At 48.3% G+C, this 26,574-nt stretch overlaps 2 protein-coding genes across 2 annotated transcripts in view; both read left to right on the forward strand.

Moving 5' to 3' along the window:
• Positions 1-26,574, forward strand: part of LOC144161898 (uncharacterized) — a 65,156-nt gene that overhangs the window by 24,634 nt on the left and 13,948 nt on the right. Inside the window, exon 2 of the mRNA XM_077692459.1 lies at positions 1,801-2,266. Within this exon, the coding sequence (XP_077548585.1) occupies positions 1,801-2,266 (466 nt within the window). The remainder of the gene's footprint in view (positions 1-1,800; positions 2,267-26,574) is intronic.
• On the forward strand, positions 4,475-26,198 carry LOC144162507 (superoxide dismutase [Cu-Zn]-like). Its single transcript, XM_077693071.1, has 4 exons — positions 4,475-4,804; positions 10,353-10,449; positions 13,979-14,169; positions 25,899-26,198. The coding sequence occupies exons 1-4, from the start codon at positions 4,589-4,591 to the stop codon at positions 26,016-26,018; spliced, it is 624 nt and encodes a 207-aa protein (XP_077549197.1). The 5' UTR covers positions 4,475-4,588; the 3' UTR covers positions 26,019-26,198.

Below are 26,574 nucleotides of genomic sequence, written 5' to 3' on the forward strand. Positions count from 1 at the left end.
CATTCTATTATGCTCCGTTCACCTGGCGTAATACACTTCAACCGTAATAAACCTTCACAAAGCTGTATACGTAACAACTTAGCTTGTGTTATCCCTTAGAAATGTAGCCCCGACTGCGGAATTCCACAAAACAAAACCAAGAGCCATTACAGTTACGTGGTTTAGCTAATTGCTTGTATAAGTTCATTTTATCTTGGGCCCTCGAAGAATGTAATGCATTAAAACAAGAAGTTTCAGTGAGTGTCATTCCGAAAAATGCAATTGATTTTAGCAGTTCATATAAACAACACGTGACATTCTCTCCAGCATTTCATTCACTTACTAAGGTATAAAAAGTACTTTCAGTTTTTATATTCCGGCCTTTTTATAATCTAAACAGTACTTAGCGGTTTGGAAATGCACAATTGTATTACTCATTTTTATTTGTGTTGGGTGATCAAAGGTAAGTTGACAGATTTTTTTAAAAATTAGGCGCTTAGATGTATGTGAAGACCACTGCTACAGTGAGGTTAAGCGCCAAGGGGGACACAAAATGAGTAGGTAACTATTGATGTCGGCGGATTAATTAACTAAAATTGAATAATTAACTTTTTAGCGGATGTAGTAAGCAGTAAGCAGGCATGTTTGTACTGAAGAGTTAGAAGCAATCTTGTTTCTACGCAGTTTCATTTGGCAGAATTCTTTTAGCGCATTCGCACTCCTAGATATCGAACTTCGAAGTTTAATTGCCGTTGGCATGATCACGCTTGCTCGACAGTGACGACCGGCGCGAAGCTCCTCCCTTTTGTGACGTGCCTGCTGTGCACTGTGTTTACTTTGACAGCGAGGTGGAGGCATTGGAAAAAGTGATAACTGACACCCTTTCATTCTTGGCTGGCGTTATCGCAATCTGCAGTACGCGGAAGCGCTATCATAACACAGAACAAAAGTGAGGAGACTTGCACCGGTCGTCACTGTCTAGCATGCGTAACCATGAGAACGGCAATTAAACTTCGCAGTTAGATATCTTGGAGTACGGATGCGCTGTAAGAATTCTGCCAAATGAAACTGCGAATAAACACGATTGCGTTTACTTTTCAATACAAACATGCCTGCTTACTGCGCAGCCACTAAAATTATTCATTATTCAATTTTAGTTAATTAAGCCAACGGAAACAATAATTACCACCTAATTGTGTGTCCCTCTCGGCGCATAAAATTGCTGTAGCGGAGGCCTTCACGTAAAGCTAACCGCCTAATTTTAAACAAACCTGTCGACGTGATTTTGATCACCCTGTATACTGGCCTGCTATTTCCTCCCCTCTTGATAATTCGCGTCCCCCCTACGGGACAATCGAAGAGAAAAATATTTCATGATAATTATAATCGAATGGCGGCTTCAAAAGGACACCTTCAAACGAATACTTAAATTTTTTATAAGCCATGTAATTTTTTCCCTTTTGTTCGCGCCGTCAGCCGTCCCACTCACCACACCTGTTTGGTAACGCTCTCTTCTTTGCTGCTACTGAGGTACAAGAATGAGGACATGATTACAAAGCCACTGTACCACCTTACCTACGGATGTTGCACTGCAATTTCTGCAAAGCTCTTGCTTGCGTATATTAACACAGAATACAAAGAAATTTGTTTTTGTAAAATACAGGCCATTGGTGAGAATTATATACCATGCTGGATAGCGTTTTTACCTCGCTGGACGAAATACGGAACGTCACTTTGCCCAAACTATAAATGGTGCACCATTTTATGCGGTGGCTTTGCATTCTATTCAGACGCAGTATTCTCAAACTTTTCCCTCTCCAGTGCCTCTCCCGGGCGATATTCCTGGGTACGCAAAGTCACGGCCAGCTCCGTCCTCCACGTCCCCGTACCGTGAACCAGACTCCTCTGGAGGACGTCCTCAAGACTTTTCAAGGACATCTTCCTCGACGACTCCCGGTGTCGAGTTCACCCTGTCAACCGCTCACTTATCGTCACTTTCTTCACCACGTCTGTCGTCGTCGCCGGCAACCTCGACGACGTCCCCGCCAGTGGGGTCTCCCTGCGGGTCGTCAAGTTCCGGGCTCGCCGTCGTGCTGCCGCCACCGCTGCCCAGACCCCCGGCTCGAGCCCTGCGGACGCCCAAGTGCGCCCGCTGTCGGAACCACGGAGTGGTGTCCTGCCTCAAGGGCCACAAGCGGAGCTGCCGATGGAAGGACTGCCGCTGCCCAAACTGCCTGCTCGTGGTCGAGCGCCAGAGGGTCATGGCGGCCCAAGTGGCCCTGCGCAGGTGAGGGTGGCCTTCATTTTCACGGCGGGAAGGCTAGCTATTTTCTGTTAGCCGTAGCAAAAATACACTTACAACTGGAGGAACCTCACACAAACGCTTAAGACTTGAAGGTAGCAAAGCTGTACGCAACCTTCAAAATCATTACGATGGTTAAAGACCGCGATTGCAGCCGATTTGCTTCTTCTTCGCTGCCGCAACGACCTTTACTCCATCATTATTGCTATAAGTGTGAGCTTCTTTTATTTTTTTTTTCGAAGTAATAATCATTGCACACTACATTGGAGGGGCGTACGCTATGACGTGTCTTTCTCGTTCCGAGCAAGTGTTGCCACGATTACGGCGAACGCTGGAGTCTTTTTTGGCCAACTTTGGCCAATCTCCCTAAATGCGTACCCTTGGCTTGACAAACGTGCGCTGGGGACACTGGCAGGTCGTCACGTGGCACGGAGACACGAGCGCTGAGCACGCCCTTGGTTTTTTGTAGCGTGAGCTACACTGGCCGAGGTTGAGCAGTTTCGTGTGGCACCTGGAGAGCCCTGCTGCCCATGCGCGAGGAGCACTGACGTCACACTGTACACAGAACGTTGCTTCTTTTGAAATACTAAATGCTTGCAGGACGTAGTCACCTAACACACCCAGTACTTAGATTACGGGGTCGCGAAGTATCTCAGTCAAAAGTTACTGCTCTATGCCCATAAGATAACTTGGAAGCTCGCTCAAAAGATTTTTCTCTTTCCCGGTCTTGACGTCCTTAGACGGCTTGAATCACGTCACTAAGTCCATGTAGCGGCTGTTGGCCGCTTTTCCTTCAGTTGCAGCAATGAACGCTTTTCGATAGCAACTCTAAAACAAAGCCACAAAAAAAAAGCAGAAATGGAAGGCGTATTTTGTGCAACGATAAATCACGCAGTGCCGCTCCATGCTGGCGATAACTGTGGCTTTCGTAGTCATTCCAGACGTGAAGGAAAGAGTGAAAGCGCTTATCGAAAGTGTTGCAGGGTCCCTTTAACCGGTACGGTATGGGGTACTAATTTGCCACATGCTGCCGCACGAGAGCGACACATTAGGGCATGGTTGAAAGGGTTGTGCCCTCAGGATTAGAAATAGCATGCCCAGAAACGAGCGCAGCATCACCAACAGAAGCGATGGTGGGCCGCACCTACCCACTGCTCATTCAAGCGGCCCCCACTTCACTGCCTCCTAAACGTCCATTAATAAAACGAAGGCAGCCCTACCTTTTCCCTCTGCTATAACACCGTCTTCCTTCCAACCGCAGTGCCTTCGGCACATTATAATGGAGAATAAACGTGGTTTCATTCGTTCATTCATTCCCACTGCTTCTGCGACAAAATCTTTAGAATCTGCTCCGTTCCATCGGAAGCAAAGCCTGCGATAGAGAACGTGTACATCATCGCCGCATTAACGGTTTATTCTCGCCGCAGATAGATCAATTGATTGTAGGGTATAACGCGCCGACGCAACGCAGGCGATGAGGCGCGCCGTAGTGGAGGGCTCCGGATTATTTTGACCACCTGTGAATCTTGATCGTGCGCCGAAATGTAGTACACACGGGCGTTTTTGCTTTTTGCCTCCATCAGAAAAGCGGCCGCCGCGGCCGGGAATCGAACTCGCGATCTCGTGCTCAGCAGCGCAACGCCTTAGCTACTGAGCCACCGATTCTCGCCGCAGATACAACACCGGTTGGTGACGTCGCAATGTTTTCAGCTAATAGGTGAACGTCACATTACGATTACTTGATGGTGCTCGTTAATTTTTGTTCAAACAACAGTTCCCAGGATCATAGGAATATGTCACCATGGCTAACGAAATAACATCGCCCTTTCTAGTAGGAATCAATCGGAAGTATCCTCATGTTTGTACCACACGCCATGAGCTCCCGGGCAGTTTTATTGCGTTGTTTGTTTCCCAGACTGCCTTCCCAAAGGCTCACTTTAGTTCTGCATGCTATTGCGCCATAAAATCAATTCGCAGGCCCTGGAAAAATCAGAAGGCCGTCGTTCGAAGATAAAACTTGCCTAGTGGCGCACGTGCCGTGTGGTTCCTGTCGCGCTTCCGAGACGGCCGCTGGCTGCCTCGTCACGCTCGATGCAAATCAACGAAATTCAGAACGAGCTTTCGTAGCCTTCGTAGCATCACGTTTGGCCTCGGGAAAGAACGCCATCGGCGCATGCGCGACTACCCCTCGAGCGTCTCTTTGTTATCAGTAAATATCGACAGCGTCCGAGTTTTCTGCGTGGTTTCAAATTTCTTGGAAACCAAGAGCCGCGAAGAGTCGGCACAGTTTGACGACGACGAGACGAAATGGCCGCTGCTCTCGTCGCGTCGAAGCTGCTCGTTCTCGTGACCCGCGTTGCACTCCTCACGTTTTCGACGGGGTTAAGCGAAGCCCTGATTCTGGGTTCGGACTACGACCTGCTGGCCCGGCGAATGGAGGAACCCGTGGTGACCGACGCCATCTGCGTGCTCACCGAGTCCGAAGGGGGAAACGTCACCGGCGTGCTCAACTTCCACCAGGAGGTGAGTGGCGCATCCGTGTTTGCGTGTGTAGATTTTAGCACGATAATTGCTCGACCTACAGCTGCTACGCGAGGAGTTCTTGCTGGGCTAGTTGGTGAATGGTAGCCATGATTTGAAGCGCAACAACAACAACAAAAAAAACACGGACGAAGAATAGAGTAGACGAGACAGGCGCGCAACAAAAAAAAAATACGGACGAAGAACAAAGTAGACGAGACAGTAGCTCGTTTTTAGCGCCTGTCTCGTCTACTCTGTTCTTCGTCGGTACTTTTAGTTGCGCTTCAAATCATGGCAGCGGCTACGTGAGTCTGTGCTAGAGGCGAAGTAGGGGCGCAAACAGTGAACAGCAGCAAATGGGACTGTCGCCAAGAAGAACAAAGGCGCAAATGCATGGTCACACGCTATGTTCATGTCTCGGCGAACGAGGAAGCGCATGTCTGTAATGATTAACACGCAGGCATGGGACTCTTGAGTCCAGCAGCGCACGCCAACGGCGTTTCGGCTAACTTCAGAGTTGAGTGCGCGAAAAATCCTTAATATCCGTCCTTATTGCGTGACAGGAGCGCCAGCGCCTCGCCTGCTACCGGTTCCTGGTAGTGCGGTAATGTATTAACCTTTATTTAAACCAGAAACGGTACTTGAGCTCCTTGGCGGTGCACGTCTCACAAGACTCCCGTCCCCGCACTTAATATGCAGGCCTAATTGTAACATTTTGGACAGAATAAGGAAAGCATGAGCGGCAGACAAAGTAGTTAGCAAAGTGAAATTTCTCCTATTCTGGAATTAATTTAGGAGGCTTCGAAACTCGGAACAAGGCCCAAAAGAACTGCGGACGTGGTGAAAGGAAATACTTGACTGCGCTACATTCGGAACAAAAGAAGTGCTGTAGTGACGCGCTGCTGTCTCTTTATGGTTCGCTTATTTACGCAGCTTCGCCGTAGTGCTTTTTAACAAGCACAGTTGCTAAGGATTTTACCTCGAACAAGTAAAAGACGAAAAATAAGTGGAAAAGTGGCACAAAAAGTCCACTTGATGCAGGGGTGCCTCCATTTAGTCAAATATTGCCTTTCGCCGAATATCGCAAGCCTTATTTAGGACGAATCGCAAGTTAGCGTGGTCAGAAGAATTCAGCGCTGAAAGCACGCGCCTACACGCGAGCGATGCGGTTCACGAGCGAAGGCATGACGGGGTGCGCGTGAAAAAGGAGCAGCGCCGTCGCGTGCCAACTGCGCAAGCGCACCAGTTTCTCGCGGCGTAGCTAGAATGCTTTGATAGTGCTATAAGCAACGCGTTCACGTGTTTCCTGAGGCAGTGATTAAGGTAGCGCTATCACAAGCATAACCACACCATTGAGGATGTCTGTGCCTGAGCATTGCGTGTGCTATACGAGATAACTTCTAATTCCTTCCCCGAAAACATTATCGCGCCAGAGGCAGCGTGCATGCATCGAATTTCACTGCTACGCCTTCTGCAATTCTTATTGGGGTTATTGGTTGCTCAAGTCACTATCAAGCCTTAGTTAGCCTTGCACCATTAACACCCAAGCATAGTCATTATTCACAGTGCTTTTTACTTGCAGGCGGGCCGCAACGCAGCATTTTAGGGCCGCTTATTTTCAACTAGTATATTAATGACGTTGTAGTACATCTTAGTATCAATTCGAAAGTTGCAGTATAGACGACGTAATTTTGTTGTTTTTCTCTAGTTTTGTTAAGGATACCACTAAAGAATTCGACATTGCACTAAACATAGTGCAACGTTGGTCTGAAATGAACAAGCTAAAATGAACACAAATCAAAAGCGGTGATCCTTCGACCGCGAAACAAAGCAGGTGCGATTCCTACTCATGTACGGTTAGGTTGTGACACCAAAGAAGTTCCGGTACAAATTAAGTATTGGGCGTGTTCTAGGAGTCGCTTAACCTGGGATGAATATGTGAGTGAAGTTGTCTGTAAGCTTTCAAAAGTGACAGCAATCATCAGCCGGCACCGTAACTTACGAGAAACTAGTTAGATTTCTGTTATATAATTCGTTACTCATGTTCCATTCGAACTATGCTGACTTGGTGTGGATAACCACCACTGTGGTAAAAAAATTTTTCTTCACAGAAAAAAAGTTGTACGCTCCACTCACAATCGGCTCACTTACTTGAATTGTATAACATTGAACAGATATTTGACATGTACTGCATAAAAATAATTCATGCGTACACAAGAGATAAAAGGGGTAAAATAATGCCGGAACACTGGCCGACCAATGGGCAATAAACCTGTTTATGCTAGCTGAACCTCGGAACACTGGTAGGTGGCTAATTGTCTCACGGGTGGCGGTTTTTAAAGTGTCTATAAGATGTTTCCGCGTCTTAAATTTTAGTCACAGAATGTAAATCAGAGGTAAAATTTTCCTAGGAGAGCTCAGAATACATGTCTGTTAGTGCTTGTCCTTCACCATTTTACATGTGCGGATTTTCGTTGTTGTTGTTATGTTTACGTCTAAAGATTGCAAGTTTTGCGGTGCAAATTATTGTCAGGGTGAGCGTGACACAGGTTGCCGAGTCAACAGATCAGGGTGTTTAAGGTGCGTTTCTTTATTTTTGCCTATACGACCGCTATTACCGACACAGCTTGCCAAATCAGCTTTTTCTTGTGGGTATTTTTTTAGGGGCGAAGCTCCTTAGGGCGTGGGTCTGTCCATCCTCGACGTATGTATGTAGCCACCTCTAGTTTAGTTCTTGGATTGTTGACTAGATGGCGTGGCTACCTCTAGTTTAGTTCTTGGATTGTTTACTAGATGGCGGTACTTGTATGATGAAAAGATGCGCTTGGATTGTTTACTAGATGGCGTGGCTACCTCTAGTTTAGTTCTTGGATTGTTTACTAGATGGCGGGGAGCGTTGTAATAAAATCCGTTTGCTGTTGGCGCGCGCTCGGAGTCGCCCGATGGATAAGGCTGCAGATGTGCGAGCCCGCGAGGCAGAAGCGCTCCGTGAAGCTGCGCGACGCCGCCGCGAAGATCCTGCCGTACGAGAGCGGGAGGCCGAAGCGTGTCGTCTGGCTGCGCGACGACGCCGCCAAGATCCCAGCATTCGAGAACGAGAGGCCCAAGCGTCACGGCAACGGCGCGAGGACCCTGCCGTACGCGAAGCGGCACGGCTGCGGCGCGAGGAGGATCTCCAAATCGTCAGAGAACGGGAAGCGGCGAGAAAGCGCGCGTATCGGCAGGCAGACCCCGATGCAGTGAGAGCTCGTGAGGCGTCTGCAAAACGCATCAGGCGAGCTCAGCCCCAAGGTGCCGACGCGCGGTTTAAGCGAGACTTTCTAGACGTTACGTTCGGACACAGATGTAGTGGGCGAACTTTCACTGAAGAGTCACGGTTTTACCGATGATTTCCCCTCAGGAGCTTCGCCCACTCATCATCATTCACCCCGTGGATATGCTGTGAATTTTTTTTCGGGCTGCTATGTACAGGTCCGCGCAGATGCAAACGGAGCACGGGAGCGGTGGCCGAACTAGAGTTCCTGTATATAGCTCCCCTAGGGGAGCAGAGTTGCGCGTCCATCCGCCATCTTGAGGTCCAGGTCGTGCGGGAAAGCCACCCTTCTCACGTGAAAAAGCTGCAGCCGGGCCGCCGCGGCAGTGGCAGCGGCGAGGAGTGGCGAGGAGCGGCCGGGCAAAAACTGGCGCACGATATTGGACCGCTGTAAGAGGCCCGCTGTAATAGCAGGCAACGATTGTACCTATTCTTTACGATGTTCTCTAATACAGAATTTCCACCTCATGGACTTTTTATATTTCCCTTTCTTGAGAGGATACCTGGACTGACCGGGAGCAATAAGTTGGGACAACCCCGAAATTAAAGAAGAAATCTCGTAAGCGAGATTTTTTGCCCGAACAACGAGAATGTCTGTGAATGTGCTTTTTATATTTTACATGGCAATTTTGTTGCCCGCTTACATTTATATCGCAATGGCATGCTATGCAAAACCACAGCGGCCTAAAATTTTATGCCGCCCTTCACAGCGCGCAACAAGGCATGTTTCCCGGCGCGCGCAGCTTCGTCCAGCTCATGAGCAGCGGATTCGGTCGCAGCTGATGCCTGCGAGCGGCAAAGCAACCAGCGCCCCTCTATAGCCCAGCGCTGCCTTTTGAAGACCATCTCGCCGAGCATGACAGGCCAGCAGAGCGGCGATTACACATATCAGATATGGCGGCGGGGGCAGTGCGAACACACTCTTTGACCGGCGCTCCATGTTTCCCGTCGGCGTCCATACGCGGCGCAGCGATGCAGTTCGGCCACCGCTCCCGTGCTCCGTTTACTTCTGCGCGGACCTGTACTACGCAGTGGCTGAACACGAACTTTACGGAGTTTGTCATGCGGGAAATCGTATACACTTTCACGCACTCTTTTCGTTTGTGTGTGTACCAAGGTTGCTGCAGTTGCCTGCAACTACGCGTTCCTGTTTAATATGCTAACTTCTTCATGTACCAAAGCGGGCCCGTCAAGCTGCTTTGGCAGCTTTCTTCCTCAGCTTTTCCCATGTAATAAATGGGGAAATAAGCCTTCTTCATCTTTACCTTTTCAAGAACGGAGCGAGGGTATGGAACACCTCCTGGCTTTCATGAAGGCCCTAGCGGGCCGCTTGTGCTACTCTATCACTGTCCGCTGCCAAACACAAGGGGATCAAACGCAGACTGGCTCACCAGCCACGGTACGTTCTCGCATACCAGATGTTAACGATATATACCACTTCCGGATCCCTCAAAGCCCGGCTGCTCGTTGAAACTTTAGACTGCACTGTTCTGAAATTGTGATTTCATGAAGGTGCCTCAGGTATGCTTGACCGAAACGTATTCTTCCAAAGGGCTGAAAACTATAACTCGAGTGTCAAATATTCAGTACTTAAATTAATAAATCAATCGATAATTCGATTATGATTATGCTTGGATTTTCATGGCGCAAGACCGAATGAGTACAAATAGCACGAAAGGATAGTTGTTCATTTGCTAAGGTCACTTCTGCGTCGTTGTGAGTTGGTTGTTTATCGTCCAAAGTGTCGCTTTATTACATGTAGCTTGTTGTCTGTCTGTTCACCCCAGTGTTTGCCATGTTTTACGCAGGTGTTATCTGATGTGTGGTTTGAGGTCAATGTAGGGTACTGTTATGCCTTGAGTGTTCTTGTGTGCAGCAGCAGCGGCCCTTTCATCAGCCAACTCATTGACAGCGTTCTTGAACCCAGCAGACGGCCCCATTCAGGTTTGATGCGTATGCTTAAATCAAAGATTTAAAAACGAGATTGACGACATGAGTTTTGGGACACCTTTGGAATGATAATGTACGTACAACGCTAAGTGTGTCTGTCACAATGATGAACTTAGTAATGGATTAATCGAGATAAACTAATGAATCAAAGCCTTGTTCACATAAAAAAAACTTTTATGTCCGTGCTTGACGAATGCTCCCGTCTAGCGATGCATGTTACTGTACGATGTTTCGTGCTAACACTCTGGATGTTTAGAAGTATTACAAGCATTAATCGCTATGTTGCAGGATCCCGACAAACCGGTTGTCATAACTGGGGACCTGACCGGTCTGTCACCGGGGCTTCATGGCTTCCACATTCACCTTCGAGGAGATCTAACGAGAGGTAGGTCCGGCCTCCCTTGCTTTCACCGGCGAACCTCCTCATGTGCACCATGCTAAACCGAAGAGGACCTTTGCAGACAATTCTTATGTTGTATAGTGTTATTTCTATTGTCGGGAGAAACAGTATTTCGGTCGCTTAAATAAATCAGGTGGGTAACGGAGATGGTACAGAGCAACAAAGTATATAGAAAAGTTCTTCTAGCATATTTGCATTGAAAGCATTGCCTCCTTTATCCCAACCTTTAGCAGCCTTTATCACCCAAATGAAAAAAAAAAAAGAAAGCGTGTTTCAAAAAAGATGGCGCTGTTACTGCGCGTTAGTCTACGGAGAACAAAAGCTTCGACGAGTCAGCGCCCTTATTTTCTTTAGCCATACCAGCGAAGGTGTTAATACATTGGAAGCTAACCTTCGAGCAGTGGAGGGTTTTCTCTCCAGCCCATACCCGGATACACAGTTCAATCTGGTGACCCCTGAGAGAGGCGAAAAGCAGAAAACGCCCGTGTGTACGAGGTTTCGGCGCACGTTAAAGGCGCAGGTGCTCAAAATTAATCCGGACCCCTCCACTACGGTGCGCCTCATCGCCTGCGTGGCGTCGGCGCGTTAAACCCCTCAATCAATCAATCAATCAATCTGGTGACCCGAGCAAGGGCAGCTAGTCAAGTCAAGGAATCCCGGACTGGGGATGCCTTTCACAGGGCAAGGCCCATTCATTAGGCCTCTGCTCGACGAATAAAAAATATATATGTCTAGCTCTCTAAGGCTACAAGCACCGAAAGTATCGAACACCTTCACTAGCCATTTTTCGCTACCTGCCTCAGAAAGAAGTAAATGATGGCCGGAAGTCGTGTCCAAACCGCCGCGCGTATTCGAATTGAAGTTAATCCTTTCTCAATTTTCCTTGTGGTAATTTATAACGACGACGAACAACTCGTACAATGGAGTCACGCTATTTTGCGTGCCAATTTTGCTACCGCGGATGCCTCGGGATTTACATACGTCGACAGACGAATGCCAGCCGCAGCGCCAGGAGTGGTTCGTTTTCTAAGCTTAGCTATACACAGGTCGGGCGTCGTCGCACGCCTGTAAAGGCCACAATTAAGCGCGCTTTCAACGTCACTTGCGTGCCACTGTTTCAGTGAGGTCGGTCCGATTGAAGCAATAAAAGGAATAGGCGCTAAACAGACGAAGACTAAGAACAAAGACAGAGAGCGACATATTTATTTTATTTATCAAAGAGAGGCCAATGTATGGGCCGCGCCCCGTGAAAGGCATCCGTAGTCCGGAATTCTTTCCCTTAGGCGGGATGTCCTTGCTCGGGTCACCAAGTTGAGCTGGGTATCCGGGTCGCGTATATGCGTTTCCTTGCCAGTACAGCCAGCCGTCACCTGAGCTTGCTTATGAAGGTTATATCACACCGTAAACGTACCTGAAGCATACAAACCCACCCGAACTTAAATAAAAAAAAAAACAGCCAGAACGGACCTGCAATGGCTGAAAACCACGGCGTAGAAAAATATTCAGCAGAAATAGCCGAAACCGACCTAAAAGGGGAAAAGACGCAAAAACGTACAAGCAGAAGCTGAAACTGACCAAAAGGCAACGAAAATATCCGAAATCCCATGTGTAATGCATAAAGATGTCATAAATAGATTATATGCGTAATAACAAATGTTAATATTCAAATATGACAAACCCTTGAAAATGTAAGCAAAAAGCAGTACCGGGATTTGAACCCAGGTTAGGATGTTTGCTTCGCAGGAGCGGAACTATACATGTACAGTACGAGACCAAGCGGTTCAGAGCGATTGATTGATTGTAGGGTTTAACGCGCCGACGCAACGCAGGCGATGAGGCGCGCCGTAGTGGAGGGCTCCGGATTAATTTTGACCACCTGGGGATCTTTATCGTGCGCCGAAATCTCGTACACACGGGCGTTTTTGCTTTTCGCCTCCATCAGAAAAGCGGCCACCGCGGCCGCTTCTGAGCATTAAATTGAGGGCCACATGCACGTGGACATAGCTTCAAATATGCCCCTAGATTGCGCCTCGCGTCGCTTGGCTGCATTGACTAAGAAACGCCAATACGCATCCGGGGTCGCGTATTTGCAAACGCTTCGCTGCACAGAGCCCCCATGCGACATGTCTGTTCGCGCGATGCAGAACGGTAATTAAATGCCGTGATTGGTCGCGCCCCAACCCTAAAGCAACCTAAAACACCATTATAAAATCACTATTATAAATCGCGTTTATAAAAACAACTCGTAGATTCGAGCATAGAAAAACAATTTAGGGAAAAATAAGCAATAAAAAAAAACAAAAAACCTAAGAGATCGACGTGCTGGGGCTTGAACCCAAGCCGTCAGCGCCAATACTCAGTAATCTACATCGAGGCCACAGAGGGAGAGCGCAGAGTTCCTTTCCTTCATCAGACGCTCAAAAGAATAGCGCGCGCAATGGAATCTCATGTCACGTGGGTGCTCTGTGTCTGGGCTGGTCAGGGAAGCCCTCACCTGCACGAAGGTAGAATTGGGAATAAATACACTAATGGCATATACGGGCGCCAACTTCCAACACAGAATTTGGCACCCATATATGCCGTTTGTCTTTATTCTGTTTAGTGCCATATTCATATAGGTAACTGTAGAAATGTACCAAACTAGCCTAACAATTTTCATTAACTCGAAGGCAGTGAGATAATTACGTGATCTATCGATGGCATGCTCTACCCTAGTCCCTATAGGGACCGAGTGATGTGAAGCGTACACTAACCTGTCTGAGGGTTTGACCGTTATCTACCCGCCGTGGTGGCCCAGTGGCTAAGGCATTGTCCTGCTGAGCCCAAGGTCGCGGGTTCGACCCTGGCTGCAATGGCCGTTTTTCAGTTGAATAAAAACGCAATGGTGCGGGTGTCGAGGTTCCGGCGCCCGTTAATATCCAAGATCTGATGTCAAGCTTTGTTTGAGACCTTTGACTAAAAATGTTTGTTTCTTAGCTGGAGTTTTGAAGTGTGGGTTAACCAACTCGGCACTGAGTGGAATCAGCACTGAGTCCGTGACTGTCCCTCTCCCAAACGCCCCTTGAAGCCCGGACTGCCATTGTATGACGCCATTTCTACTGTAGCCTCATGGAACCAGAAGACTGTCTATAACATGACGTATGCATTAAGTGCAGACCACAAACATATGCAGTGGTCTACACAGCTCAATTGTCGCTCGTAGATTGCTGTTTACACTCTTCAGCTTTTGTAAATATTTCATTCTGTCATTCTTAATGGTTAGCCTAGCAGTTTTTGGCATTGCTTTGTTAAGGGGTAAGTTGTAATAGGACCTTTACAGTCGTCTCACCTTCATTGTCCATTCCCTCTAAAAGCTTCTCGTACTCCCAGCCCCTGGCGCTGTGATGTGTAATGCAGCAAAACGGAAAGTTTGGCGAGTTGCTAATGACTCATCTTGATGGGAAAAGCGCTCAAAAAGACGGGCGACGAGTGTCCGATGTTTGCAAGGGAATTTATGGCAAGTACCGTTCCCCAGGCTGCGCCACCACAGGTCCGCACTTTGACGTCGGCCGTGGCAGCTGGCACGGAGGACGCATCGACGTTGTTCGCCACGTTGGCGACCTCGGAAATGTGGAGGCTGACTACCGCGGCGAGGTCTTCTTCACCGTCAACGATCATCTGGTTTCCCTCAATGGACCAAACTCCATCATCGGCCGGTCATCCATTGTAAGTGATCTTTTCAAGACACCGTTCACAACCCTGAACACACTGAATGAAGTCGCCTTGTGGATTCATCATCATCGGTAGCATCATCATCATCCTCCTCCTATCTGCGCCCACTTCAGGGCAAATGCCTCTCCCATTAATTTCCAATTATACTGTGCTAACTGCGGCCACTTTATCCCCCCAAACTTCTTGAACTTATCTGTCCATCTAACTTTCTGCCGCCCCTGCCACGCTTGCCTTCTCCAAGGATCCGCTGTTACCCTTAAAGGAGCACTGACACAAAAATTTTGCATCTTGTTTTTTTTGTTGCGATAAGTAGCTAGTGACCTACTTATAACCTGTAGAAACCTCATTTGCTTCAGCGTGCGACGGTTGTTTAATTAGAGGCATTTTCAATGCGGCCAGTCGCAGTTTCGGTTTCAGCGAGTGCCGCGAAACGATGGATTTTGTGTGAACAAAGCTGACCACGTGACCGTGGGAGGGATATCACAGTTACAGAGCAGAGCCGCCGTAGCACTGTCGAATCCGCATCGACGGCAGTTTCTGCGAATACCCCCCCGTACTGATCTCGTGAGGCGCCTAATTAAAAATGATGATGATAGTTGGGTTTTATTGGCGCAAGGCCGACTATGGGCAAAGAGCGCCAAAGAAGCGCCTAATTAAAAAGCGACCGTGGATGTGACGCAGGCGCTGCGAGTGCAAATGCTACCGCGGCTAACGAACGACGCGCGACGCTCGAGACGGTGGGTGGCAAGACGCGCGCTGGGAGCAGCCGGCCGGTCTGCCTACAGGTCCGCCTACAGATGTGTTCGGCTTAGCACTGCGGCGGATATTCAAGTGCCGCTCTCATAAGCGGTGCAGATGACAATTTTTAATGCAACCCGCCATGGCATCATTAACTCCTTTCTCATGTAAGCCACCATGGTCGGGACTTGGGGACAATTTCGTGCAGCGGTAACAAGCTATCACTCGAGCTACCTGCGCCGGCGTGGGCCACTTCGCGGCCGTGGCCGCCGCCTGCACAGCGACCGTGCGGCTTGCTCAGTGGCCTTTTCGTGCCTCCGGCGCGTTTCCGCATCCAATGGTAATAAACAGTTATAGAAACAGAGTGCCTGGAATCGCTGTAGAACTTTGGTCGCGGCCAGCTGCCCGATGAGCTGACGAAATCACGGCGATCACGGCGCCTCCGCCGCCAACGATCGGGTCGTTCGTTCTCGAGAGCAGAAGCTCCGCCCTCCGGCCCTCCGATTCGAGCGGCGAGCCGGCAGTGCGGAAGCGGCAAACACACTCGTGACGTGTTTGGATGTTGTTTATTTACACTTGCGCGTGGTCCTCTGCTGGCCGCTCGGTTGCGTTTCGCACACTTCAAAATTGATTTTAAATATGTTCTAGGCTGTATTCACCGCTGATATTTTGCAGATGATGTATATGTGTTCCCACCAATCTATCTCCGAAGTTATCTCGCCTTCAAAATTTTGTGTCAGTGCCCCTTTAATGACCAACGGTTATCTTGCCTTCGCATTACATGCCCTGCCCACATCCATTTCCTCTTAATTTCTGCTAATGTCCTTAATACGCGTTTTTTTCTTGACTACGAGTCTTTCTAGCTCCGTGTATGAAGGCGTGGTGGGGCTGAACGTATGCTATTGGTTTTTTTTACTGAATAGGAAACGCTTGAGTCGAGACAGCGTTCTTAATGCACACTATACGTGTGATTGCAGCAATGTTAGTTACCAATTACTAGTCTTTTGTATCACGTTTACTTGCGGACTAAGTTTCAGTCTACCGAATTTATTTGGAATAGAGGATTAAAATGAAGGATTGTGATTCGTTTGGGATTGGCTCTATCGTAGCGCCCGCAGCATAGGGCTGACTGGTTTCATTAATTAGGAAGCGGAGGTTCACCATAATACCTCTGAGGCGACTTCATTGCTGGACCCATATTTAAAGACGCTTATGCGATAGTAACCACAGCTGGCCAGCTGGGTTTAACGAAGGGTTTCGCGTTACAGTTTATTCGCTGCGCTGATTCGCGGTGTTGGTTCATGCCCGGTTTACGCTAAACATATGTCGTCTGGATCACTACTGGATCACGTAGTTTTGTGAACCTCATGCAAAAAAGAAATGGTGAAATTCCGCAAGACCAACAGATCACCGTTCCATTGTACCATTCGCTTACTTTGTTGACGTAACGCGAGTGCCATACCGAAGGTTATGTTCGTCACGACTGCTAGGCTAGCGCTTTTGGAAAAGCAGTAGCTAAGAGAGCGCAGAAAAGCTACTAGCGTTTTTGCGTGCGTTGCCCTATCTTGGATTTACAACTCGAATCGACGAGCGGTACACCTTTTCTGGGGCAGCGCATTGACCTTATCAGCTGGCACTACAGCTTGGACAGTATAGGTGGTATTCATTGAAAAGTTTAGCTGTCAATTTCTTCGCTTGGCAACACTGGAAATGGGCACGGACATGGCCGAAGTGCCACGAACATGGCAGGGCTTGGGCTACTGCGCCCGCACGCCGAAGAAAAAAAATGGCCGCGTATCTGCTCCTTTCGTTGCAAATGTCGTCAAAAGATGGTCTTTGTAGACATTTGCCAAGGAAATGCCCCCTTTTGCTTTCCCGCTCACCTCTCATGCTGTTCCCGTATCGTCGCACTCATGCCAAGGTACACACACCAAGGGTTTGCTGAAGGAGATTTGAATTTACCCCGTTCGACTGCTACAGGCCGGGTTCCTCGATGCCTGCGCTGCAGTACGGCGGTGACACGCGTGAATAGAGGAGGCCGAGTTAAAGGTCTATAGAACGGCGTGGCCGTGCTGCACGTGTGTTCCAAGCACAACGTGGAACCTAGCCAGTGGAACAGCCGATTTAGCCCTGGCCAATCCCCCTTGTGGGTGCGTGCCAAAATCTTTAAGGACATCATCTTTCGTTTCTGTTGTCACGTGATTTTTCATATGCCACGTGGAAGTGGCGCGGGCAATAGCAGGCGGCGGTTTTCTGCAGTAGACGTAGAATATCATTTGCTATCGAAAAACCAAGCATCCATGAATTTTTTAATAAAGGAACACTGTAAATATCCCTTGTGTACTAATTTTCTCAGTGAGGGAATGAAACCTATAGCAGCGTGTGCACGGCCCCCCTTCCCCTCCTTCACCACCTACCCGTGCGTGCGTAAACCGCATAAACCAGCCATCGGTTATGAGCGCGCAAGACGCCGTCGAAAATGTCGCTATAAAATCCCTTCACGCCCGGCCAGAAATATTGGTTTACGTCGGCGTTCCAAGCGGTGAAGTTGCTGTTCATCCAGGCAGCATTCGCAGCTACTGGACGAGCTGGAACTTGGTGCGGCAAGGGAGGCGGAGCGGCGTTTGGTTGTTTTCGCGTCCATTAGGGCTTCTGTTTGGGCCGACGCTCTTTCCATTCCCGCGATTGTTCCTCCGAGCAAACGACATGCGTCCGTCCCATAGCGAGCCAAAGCTGGAAGGCCTCGAGCTTTATTCTCTCAGTGGCTAAGGCGTTGCGCTGCTGAGCACGAGGTCGCGGGTTCGATTCCCGGCCGCGGCGGCCGCTTTTCTGATGGAGGCGAAAAGCAAAAACGCCCGTGTGTACGACATTTCGGCGCACGATAAAGATCCCCAGGTGGTCAAAATTAATCCGGAGCCCTCCACTACGGCGCGCCTCATCGCCTGCGTTGCGTCGGCGCGTTAAACCCCACAATCAATCAATCAATCAATCAATCAATCAATCAATCAATCAATCAATCAATCAATCAATCAATCAATCAATCAATCAATCAATCAATCAATCAATCAATCAATCAATCAATCAATCAATCAATCAATCAATCAATCAATCAATCAATCAATCAATCAATCAATCAATCAATCAATCGTGCTTTATTCAAGCGGACAAACATGTGGCTGTCTGTTTCCCCCACGTCGTAGGTATCTTACTGTTTATGTAACACACCAACCCAAACCAAAACCGCTCGACCGCATCGTATAACTCAGTCGCATTGTGCCGTGAGGCTTCCGCGTTTAGATCTCCCACCTGAGCATCGGGCACGTCATCGCTAGCGGCATGAAACCTAGCTGCGCATGCACGCCAACTCTCCTTCCTCCCCAAACCCGTGCACCCATAAACTGCCAACCGGTGATGGGCGTGTGCTTAGGCGTGAAATAGACCGACGAAAATGGCTCTTGGAAAGCCTTTCAGGGTGAGGAGTTATGAGCTCACGTCGGTGTTCGAAGGGAAAAAATGCTCTTCATCCTGGAGGGATTCGCCGCTTCTCGTCAAGGGAGAATTTGAGGCGGCGACGGCTACATGTCTCGTCGTTGTTAGGTTCATTCGCTCTTTGTTGATCCTTGGCAATCACATAAAAACGGTGCTGCGGAAGTTAACAGCCGATTGCGCAATTTGTGAAAGAAGCATCGGTGGTGACGTTGGTAAAAACAGGTGTGAAAGCGGGGTCATCGGTAGCGAGAAGGAGCGTGGGAGCGGCGCCGGATAACGCGGCTTCATCGGAATGAAAATACCAACCTCAAATTCATACGCTCACCGTGACCGCGATACCAAACATGAACAGCAGAAGCGCTACCGTTCGGTCTCTGTGTTTACCAACACTGTATCAACACATGGCAGCGCTGGAAGGTGCGTGCAGTTAGAATAGGCCGCACAGCCATTACCTCGGCAGCAGGGCCCTCTCACAGGGTGACGCTGCAATGCATTTTGGCGGCTGCTCGCTTAGATTCCAGACTTTCGCTCCCGACAGTACGTTCTCCACCAGTAAGCCTTTATTACATCTCGGGGGCATGTCTGCGTGGTTATTATGTAGCGTAGCACTATATGAAATGCCATGGAACCGGAAATAACTGGGCAAACACTGGTGGCCCCATGGGTGAACGCTGGTTATTTTTTTTTTTCGTGTATGCACATACTCGAAAACGTATTGCCTAGGTTGTAATAAGATCGATGTAGCGGTAAACAGTTATTCACAATGTTTCTGTTAAAATAGACGTTGACGTAACAAGAGAATAGCACAGGAGAATAAATCTGCACTTACGCCAGCAAAGACAGTAAACAGTCTTGTAAAAATATCTGAACACTAATATCACACGTGAACCATCGTCGCTGTGACCGGAGGAAAGCTTTAGTCTCCTGTAAAGGACACTCCCTCCTTTACACCGATGCGCATAAGGTAGAAAACCTTAGGGGGACCTAAGAGAAGCTTTATTGTAGAGGGAGTGACGAAAGTGGACACATCTGACAAACCGTAAAATATGAAAGAATGTTAATGAATAACAGAAGGAGCAAGTTTATAGTATTGAAGCGATACAAACCATATGCCAACATTTTAAACAGCGGTCTAATGACGCCTTGAAATACTTGAAATAAGATAAATAACGATTTGAATAAGCTAAAATTTGTAAACAGCCTCTCCGGTTCATCGCGCTTCTTGAATACTTGGGGAGCAACAGCACAGCGGACCTTTGCTTTTTTAAAACCTGACCATGTCTAGCTGGCGAAGCATCTCGTAAACTTGTGGGTCTAAAGTGTTGCTACGGGAAGCAGAAGTGGACACTGGCACATACATATCTCCAGGGGACCGACGATGATAGTGTCCTAGCCATATTCGACTTGCTTAACATCGCTGATGAACAGCGCCGCGACACTACCTTGCGCGCGATCATGGATGATCTTTGCTCTCCATCGGCCTATCCTGCTCTGAACACCTACCTGCTTCACGGTGGAGTACTTTACCGTCAGAACTTTTGTGGCAATGTGCCTGGTTTGCTACTTGTCGTGCCGAACACCTTCGTCTTTCGGTGATTCACCAGCTGCATGACGTGCCCACCGAGACTCCCTGAGGCAAACAGCACTTACGATCGCGTCCGCCGGCGTTTCTTCTGGCCAGGCCTTACAGATCGGGTCGCCGATACGTCAGCGCGTGTGACCCGTGTCAACGATGCAAAGAAATGCCTCTCGCCCCGGCTGGGCCACTCCAGCCACTCGACATGCCCAGTGAACCATTTTCTTGCGTTGGGACGGATTTACTAGACCCCTTTTCCTCCGCGACATCAGGAAACAAAAGGGTTTCCGTCGCAACTGTTTACGCTGCCCGCTTTGCAAACAATCGGGCCCTTCTCACTAGTTCTGCACCTGATGTCACCAACATTCTTCTCCACGATGTTCTTTTGCATTACCGCACGCTCCGGCAGCTGCTCGTTGACCCGGCCGGTACTTCCTGTCGCAAGTCATAGCCGACATTCTTCGTTCATGTCCCACGTAGCACAGGCGTAAATGCCCTCACGGAGCGTTTCAATCGCACGCTCACCGACATGCAGGCAATGCAAGTGTCACACCCATCGTGATTGGGACCTCGCTTTTCCATTCGTCCCCTTCGCGTACTATTCCTCACGCCACGACACTGCTGGATTCTGGCCATTTTAGCTTTTGTACGGCCGCCAGCCCACACTGCCACTCGGCACGAAGCTGTCCCCGTCCACCACTTCGCCAACTGAGTACGCCTCCGATGCTATCGCTCGTGCTCGCCTGGCCCGTCAGCTGGCCCAGACCCGTATTTCGGGGTCCCAAGTATCCCAAAAATACTTCTCGTTTCAGACGCACCATACCACCAACTTTCCTCCTGGATCTCTCGCGTTGCTGTGAACTTCTTCACACTGGGTCGGTCTATCCGAGAAATTTTTGTCTTGCTACTCCGGCCCTTAACGCGTCGTTCTCCAAGTCACAGACGTCACCCATCAACGCCTGGGAGCTCGTCAACGTCTGGCCGCGTACCTCCTACCAACGTCATGCACGTTTCTCGCCTCAAACCGTACATTCATACTACCCCGAAGCTACTTTTTCGCACAGAGACGGTGCTTTTGCGCCCCGGGATGATGTAACCAGGTGTTTAGCTATGTGTCAGTGTCCCCTTCTGCTTCCCGTAACAATATATTACCAATAAAAGATTTTTTGTCACCGTTAGATTAAGGTGTGAGCGAAGGCTAGAATATTTTAGCCTTTTCTCACTCCCTTTTGCAGTTATTGTTTCACGTTGTTCTTTCTGATAGCTGTTGAAAGCTATCATTTGCGGGTATTGCTAGTGAATTTGTTTTTGCTGTAGATTCAGCACAAAACACTCCGAAGATGACCAAACATTAGTCGAGAAAGTTTTACTATCGACCTAAACGAAGTTGTGCATTCTAATTACGTTTTTTGATGGGCATACTTGATTTAGGGGCGGGAAGTATCAATTGAATTGGTATAGATTGAGTATTAGTTACTTTAATAGCCATACTACTAGTCCACTGCCCATATTCATGCATGGGCCCGTTATGCTCGATTGGTGTGTTCCTTTTAGCGACGGTTTATTGAATAATTTAAAGTACTGTAATCCAGCGGCGGAATTATTGTACTAGCTCTTTTATCGAGCCTCACTTTTCCTCGGAGCGTTCTTGTGTTGGTGAGATGAATTCGCTGGGATTTTTTTGTCTGTGAGGAAGGTGCCACCAGCAGAAACTGTAGGAGTAGAACATTTACTGGAAAAGGAGGGCCACCGGTAACAAAGGATGAGTGACTGAGTGGGAAAGAAAATAAAGACAAAAGATCGCAGGGCGTCTCAGAAGGCTGTTCGTTGAAGGTAGAAGGAATGGGCCAGTTTCCGTATCCTCGGGTAGGACGGGCAGCAGCGCTCGATGCACACTGACACCACGACCCCGTCAAAGCTGTCACTGAATGTTTCACGTTGGGAGCAACTGGCGAGTCCGCGGGCCTTACGAAACGCCCCGTTCTGCGCAGACCTTAAAACACTTAACATCTTGCGATGAGCTCGCAAATTTTATCTCAATGAAGTTTCTGAATAAAGAAATCAAGTGTAGCGATGAAAAATTTAATAAGGCATCCTTCAGTTAGACTGACCCGTTTCTGCACATACAGTAAAAATCATTCTGTAGAAATTCTTCAGTAATGGTGCTTTTATTTAATCATAACCTCTACTAGCAAGAATGGCGGCTTGAATAATTAGCAATGATTTAGGAGCCTGCACTTTTGATCTATGCCTTATGATTATGGGAACGGGCTAGAAGCAACAAATTAGGTACACGCGACTCTTTGGCCAAGGCCAGGAATGTAGACGGTACTGAGTTTTCCTTGCATGAGAATTCTATCGGCCGTTTTAGGATGAACTTAGGATGCCGTGGTGAACTAGTGTCGGTTCTCGAAAGACATAACGTTAGAGTGAAATTTGGCTCTCGCAATTATTAGGAAGTAAATACAAGCTTCAAAAAATGTCGAGCGTCTGCGAATGATATCTCGCGGCATTTGCTCTGCATGCATTCATCTCAGACCACTCACCCTTCGAAATGCATGAAATTCGATTAGGAACACCAGCAGTAAAGTAATATCAAGCAGCGGGAGCTTTGTGTGGACAGGTTGGTAGAACACACTAAACAAACCAGAGCGCAAAAGGGGGGATGAAGGCGCAACAAACTGGCGCTTGTTTCTTGTACTGTGTTCCTTCGTCCCATCTTTCGCGCTATGGTTTCTTGAAAGGTGGAGGAACAGTCAATTTAATAAGGTGAAACCCCTTCCCTGCAAAACAAGATTGCTCCGCGCGGCATACGATTAAAAGAGGAAGCTCGCACTTAGCTTGGAAGATAGTATGCGGCCAGGCGCTTGTGCGGCCAGCCGGTGTGGCCAGGCGCCTGTAATAAAACATAAACTAGAGATGTTCACTGCGTTACCCCTGCCACCCACCTCCCCACACTTTACGAGTGTATCCACACGATGCCAAAATACGACGCTTACTACGGGAAATTTTTTTAAGGTCTTTCTCTCTCCCCCACACCCCCTGCTTTTTTAAAATAGCACCCTAGAACCACTAGACCAGGCTTCAGAGTATCGGCACTCTTTTCTCTTTGTTGTATGTCGCCGGAAGCGGCCATTGGTCGAACCGCGTCACGTGACTTGTTTACCGCGGAAGACCCATGGGCGTTGACATTTTGTTGCCCCGGTGGTTCCGCTTGCGTGCGTTCTTGGGTAAATCGTGATTTTTCGGACCGCAGTATGTCTGTATGACTCGTTCAGAGTGAGCTTTTCATCCCCAGACCGAGTAGCGACGCCGTCCTCCTCCGTAATGGGCTGTTTAAAACGGCCTCGGAAGGCGGAAAACGGCTGCTTCGCTTCCCGCTGTTCGAAAGAACGACAGTGAACTAGCGTATCCTACTGCCACTAGAAAAGCGTAGCTTATTTAGTGGCTCTAGCGTAATCTAAAGCCATTAAATAAGCTACGATAGCGTAACCGAGCCTGGCCATACCGCACCGGCGTGCTTTATTGAAATCCTCGCAAAAGTAAACATAGCTGTCATGGTTGCCAAGCGGCCCCTGGAGCACTTCCGCCCGTCAAGGTCGGCCGCAATTGGACGCATACAGCTGGCCACTCTTTCTACAGGCACCAAAATGGCTGCCGGCATACATAAGTGCCGTTACTCTTAATCGTAGCTTATTTAGTGTCTCTATGGGAACCTTTATAAAAAGTGTCCTAGAAGTTGCACCCCGATGGCTGAAAGCGGCTTCAAAACGAGACTGCCTTAATCAGCGCGAGAAATCTGCCGGGCCCGACCTGCAGCGCCGCTTACACATTAACATGACGCGCTCGCATGCCACCCTACTGTGCTGTCTGTGGATAGGTGTTGCCTTTACCAAAGCTTACTCCTTAACTATCGGCACAACTGACAGCCCTGTTTGTGATGTGTGTGCCATGAACGAAACAATAGAATAGCTCTTGTGTCACTGCGCCCGGTTGTCAACAAAGAGAGTCCACCTTTCAACCTCACTGCGGAAACTCGACAACCAGCCATTAACTGCGCAGAGTGTTTTGCGTCGCAGGCGTTGCCCATCACAGTTACAAGAGGTCACAAAACCATTACTTCGTTTTTTTAGAGGACACAGGCTTGTCTGAACAATTGTAGAGACACCGTTTACAATTTTTCATTCGTTATTTGGTTTGTTAACCTGTTCAGTTTAGGCTTTATTATAGCCCATGGTTTTGGTTTTGTAGTTACCTTTTATTTCTCTTTTCTTGCTCCTCAAGCTCTATTCCCCGTCTTTTCAATACCCTTTCTTTCTCTTTAAATCCCTCCTTCCCAACTTCCCATGCGTGGGGTAGCCAACCGGACTGTAACCAGGTTAACCTCCCTGCCTTTCATGCACTGTATTATCCTTCCTTCCTTGCCGGGATTTTGTAAGACGCACCTCCCTTATAAAACATGACTCTTACGGGAAAACCTTGGGGAATTGCAGAGTGCCCTTACCCTCCTCTCGGATCTGGAATGAGATCGTGCAAGGTTCACAGACCATTTGAAAATTCGCCTTAAACAGAAACACTATGCAAAACTCGCCTAAGAAACCCAGTGCGGCCGGTTTCGCCATTTAAGTCACCTTACACTATCACCTTACACTAGCGGCGAAGCTTGAAAGGAGAATATCAAATTCGGCAGAGACGCTTAATACTGCTGGCCGGTAGGAAAGCGAAAGCGGAGCAACGGAACCGCTCCACTGCGCAGTTCCCGCCCCGATGCCCCGTGACTTTCGGCGCCATTCGTGTTGACGGAGACGATGATGGTCACTTGCCGCTTTTTACGAGCAATTTATTTGATTTTATTTATTCACAATGCCCCTAATGGCCCCAGTGAGGGGGTATTCAGTAAGGCGCGGGGGGGTTACATTTGCACATATATTTCATAAGAGTAACAAAGAAATCAGAGAGAAAAGCAAACAAAAATGGAAATATTCAAACAGAAGACAAATATATACACGCATTGTGAACTTGAAAATAACGATAACGCCAATTCATACATACTAACAATGAAAAAAAGACACGAATACAATACAAATGGTTCAAATTCTAACGCGAACAGAATGTAAAACCGATCAGTACAACAAACAGAAAAAAGGAAAATGGAAAATATAGGGCGAAAAGAAATTAGCGCTTGTTTTGAAAGAAGGGAAACAAACACAGAATGGTAGCAAAGCGTTATATTAGATCTTGGATTGGTTCCTGAAATTTTGCGTTGTCTTTTTGAGGAGATATTCGACTATGGTACGAGGAATCAAAGACCGGGTAAAGGAAGATGAGCGGTAGTGTACGCGTTTTACTTTGTAGGAGAATGGTCGAGGCGTGGAAAAATTACGGGAGGTGATTGAAACAAATCATCGTGAAGTGGTGATAAAGTTCATGGAGTAGTAATAGGCGGGACAGTTGGCGGCGATGTACTACACCCGGTAGTTCGGTGCGACGTTTTAGTGCTGTGGTGAGGCTTTCGAGGCTTTCACCTTAAAAGGCTGTCTTGTTTGGCTAATCCCAACGGATCACAGTGCACGACACCAAAGTCCCAACAGAGAGCGCGGATGCTCCGCTAAAAACGACGCTTACCAGAAACGTTAGGTGAGGAAGATGAGAGAGCAATAGTACATGACCCTATGATTCCAGCCCTGACGCCGCAGAAGCTGTGCGCGGGCGCAGCCTGGGTGCTCTCCGTCATGACCGCTTTGTAAATAATGTAAACAGATCGTTCGTCACATTCAACCATGATTCGCGTCGTTCTGATGTATTGATGAATGTATTGATGCATCCTGGATGCTTATCATGGTATCCGGAACGTGATGTGATACTGAAAGGGAGGAGATTGCTTCTGACGCCCGCACTTTCTTTACCGTCACCTTTGCAGGTCCATGCAATGGAAGACGACCTTGGCCAGGGTGACACGCCCAACAGCCGTGTGACCGGCAATTCGGGGCGCATCATTGCCTGTGGCATCATCGGCGTTGCTCACCCGAGAAGTCAGTGAGAAATCGCCCATGTCAATGGTGCTACCACGGACGTCAAGTGCAACTCTACGAGGCGTCTTTTTTTCATGTCTCTGGCAGCAGAAAAGACCGCTAAACAACTCAAAGGTTCAATATAACGTTCATACAATCTCGTTACTTGTTGCAAATTGTTCTGAAAATAAAGCCTTTTCTCAGTGTGCTTTCAGTCTGTTGGAAGCGGTACATGCGCGCAAAGCGTTAGACGCGCTGTCCGATTGGGACAACCCGAAGGTTGCAACGGAAGCCCTTTGGGCGCATGCGACAGCTCGATGATCCCACTTGGACTAAAGGAAGAGGGGTGAAAGGGGACATCAGGAGGAAGCAAAAGAACAGACAGGGAGGTTAACCACGCAATACCTCTGGTTTCCCGGCAGCATTAAGGAGCAATTGACGAAGTTATAAGAGTCAGATTAAGACAAGTTCAAATGATAGCGAAAACATGCCCTCACTTCGTCTCTCTGCCAGGCGCATCGAACGTTAACAGATGCCAGTATATGTAGTGGATCAGAAATTAAGTACTGCAGCTCTGACCACCTT

The sequence above is a fragment of the Haemaphysalis longicornis genome, unplaced genomic scaffold (assembly GCF_048455015.1).
Source record: "Haemaphysalis longicornis isolate Haplotype H1 unplaced genomic scaffold, Haemaphysalis longicornis Haplotype H1 scaffold_12, whole genome shotgun sequence".
NCBI classification, from domain to species: domain Eukaryota; kingdom Metazoa; phylum Arthropoda; class Arachnida; order Ixodida; family Ixodidae; genus Haemaphysalis; species Haemaphysalis longicornis.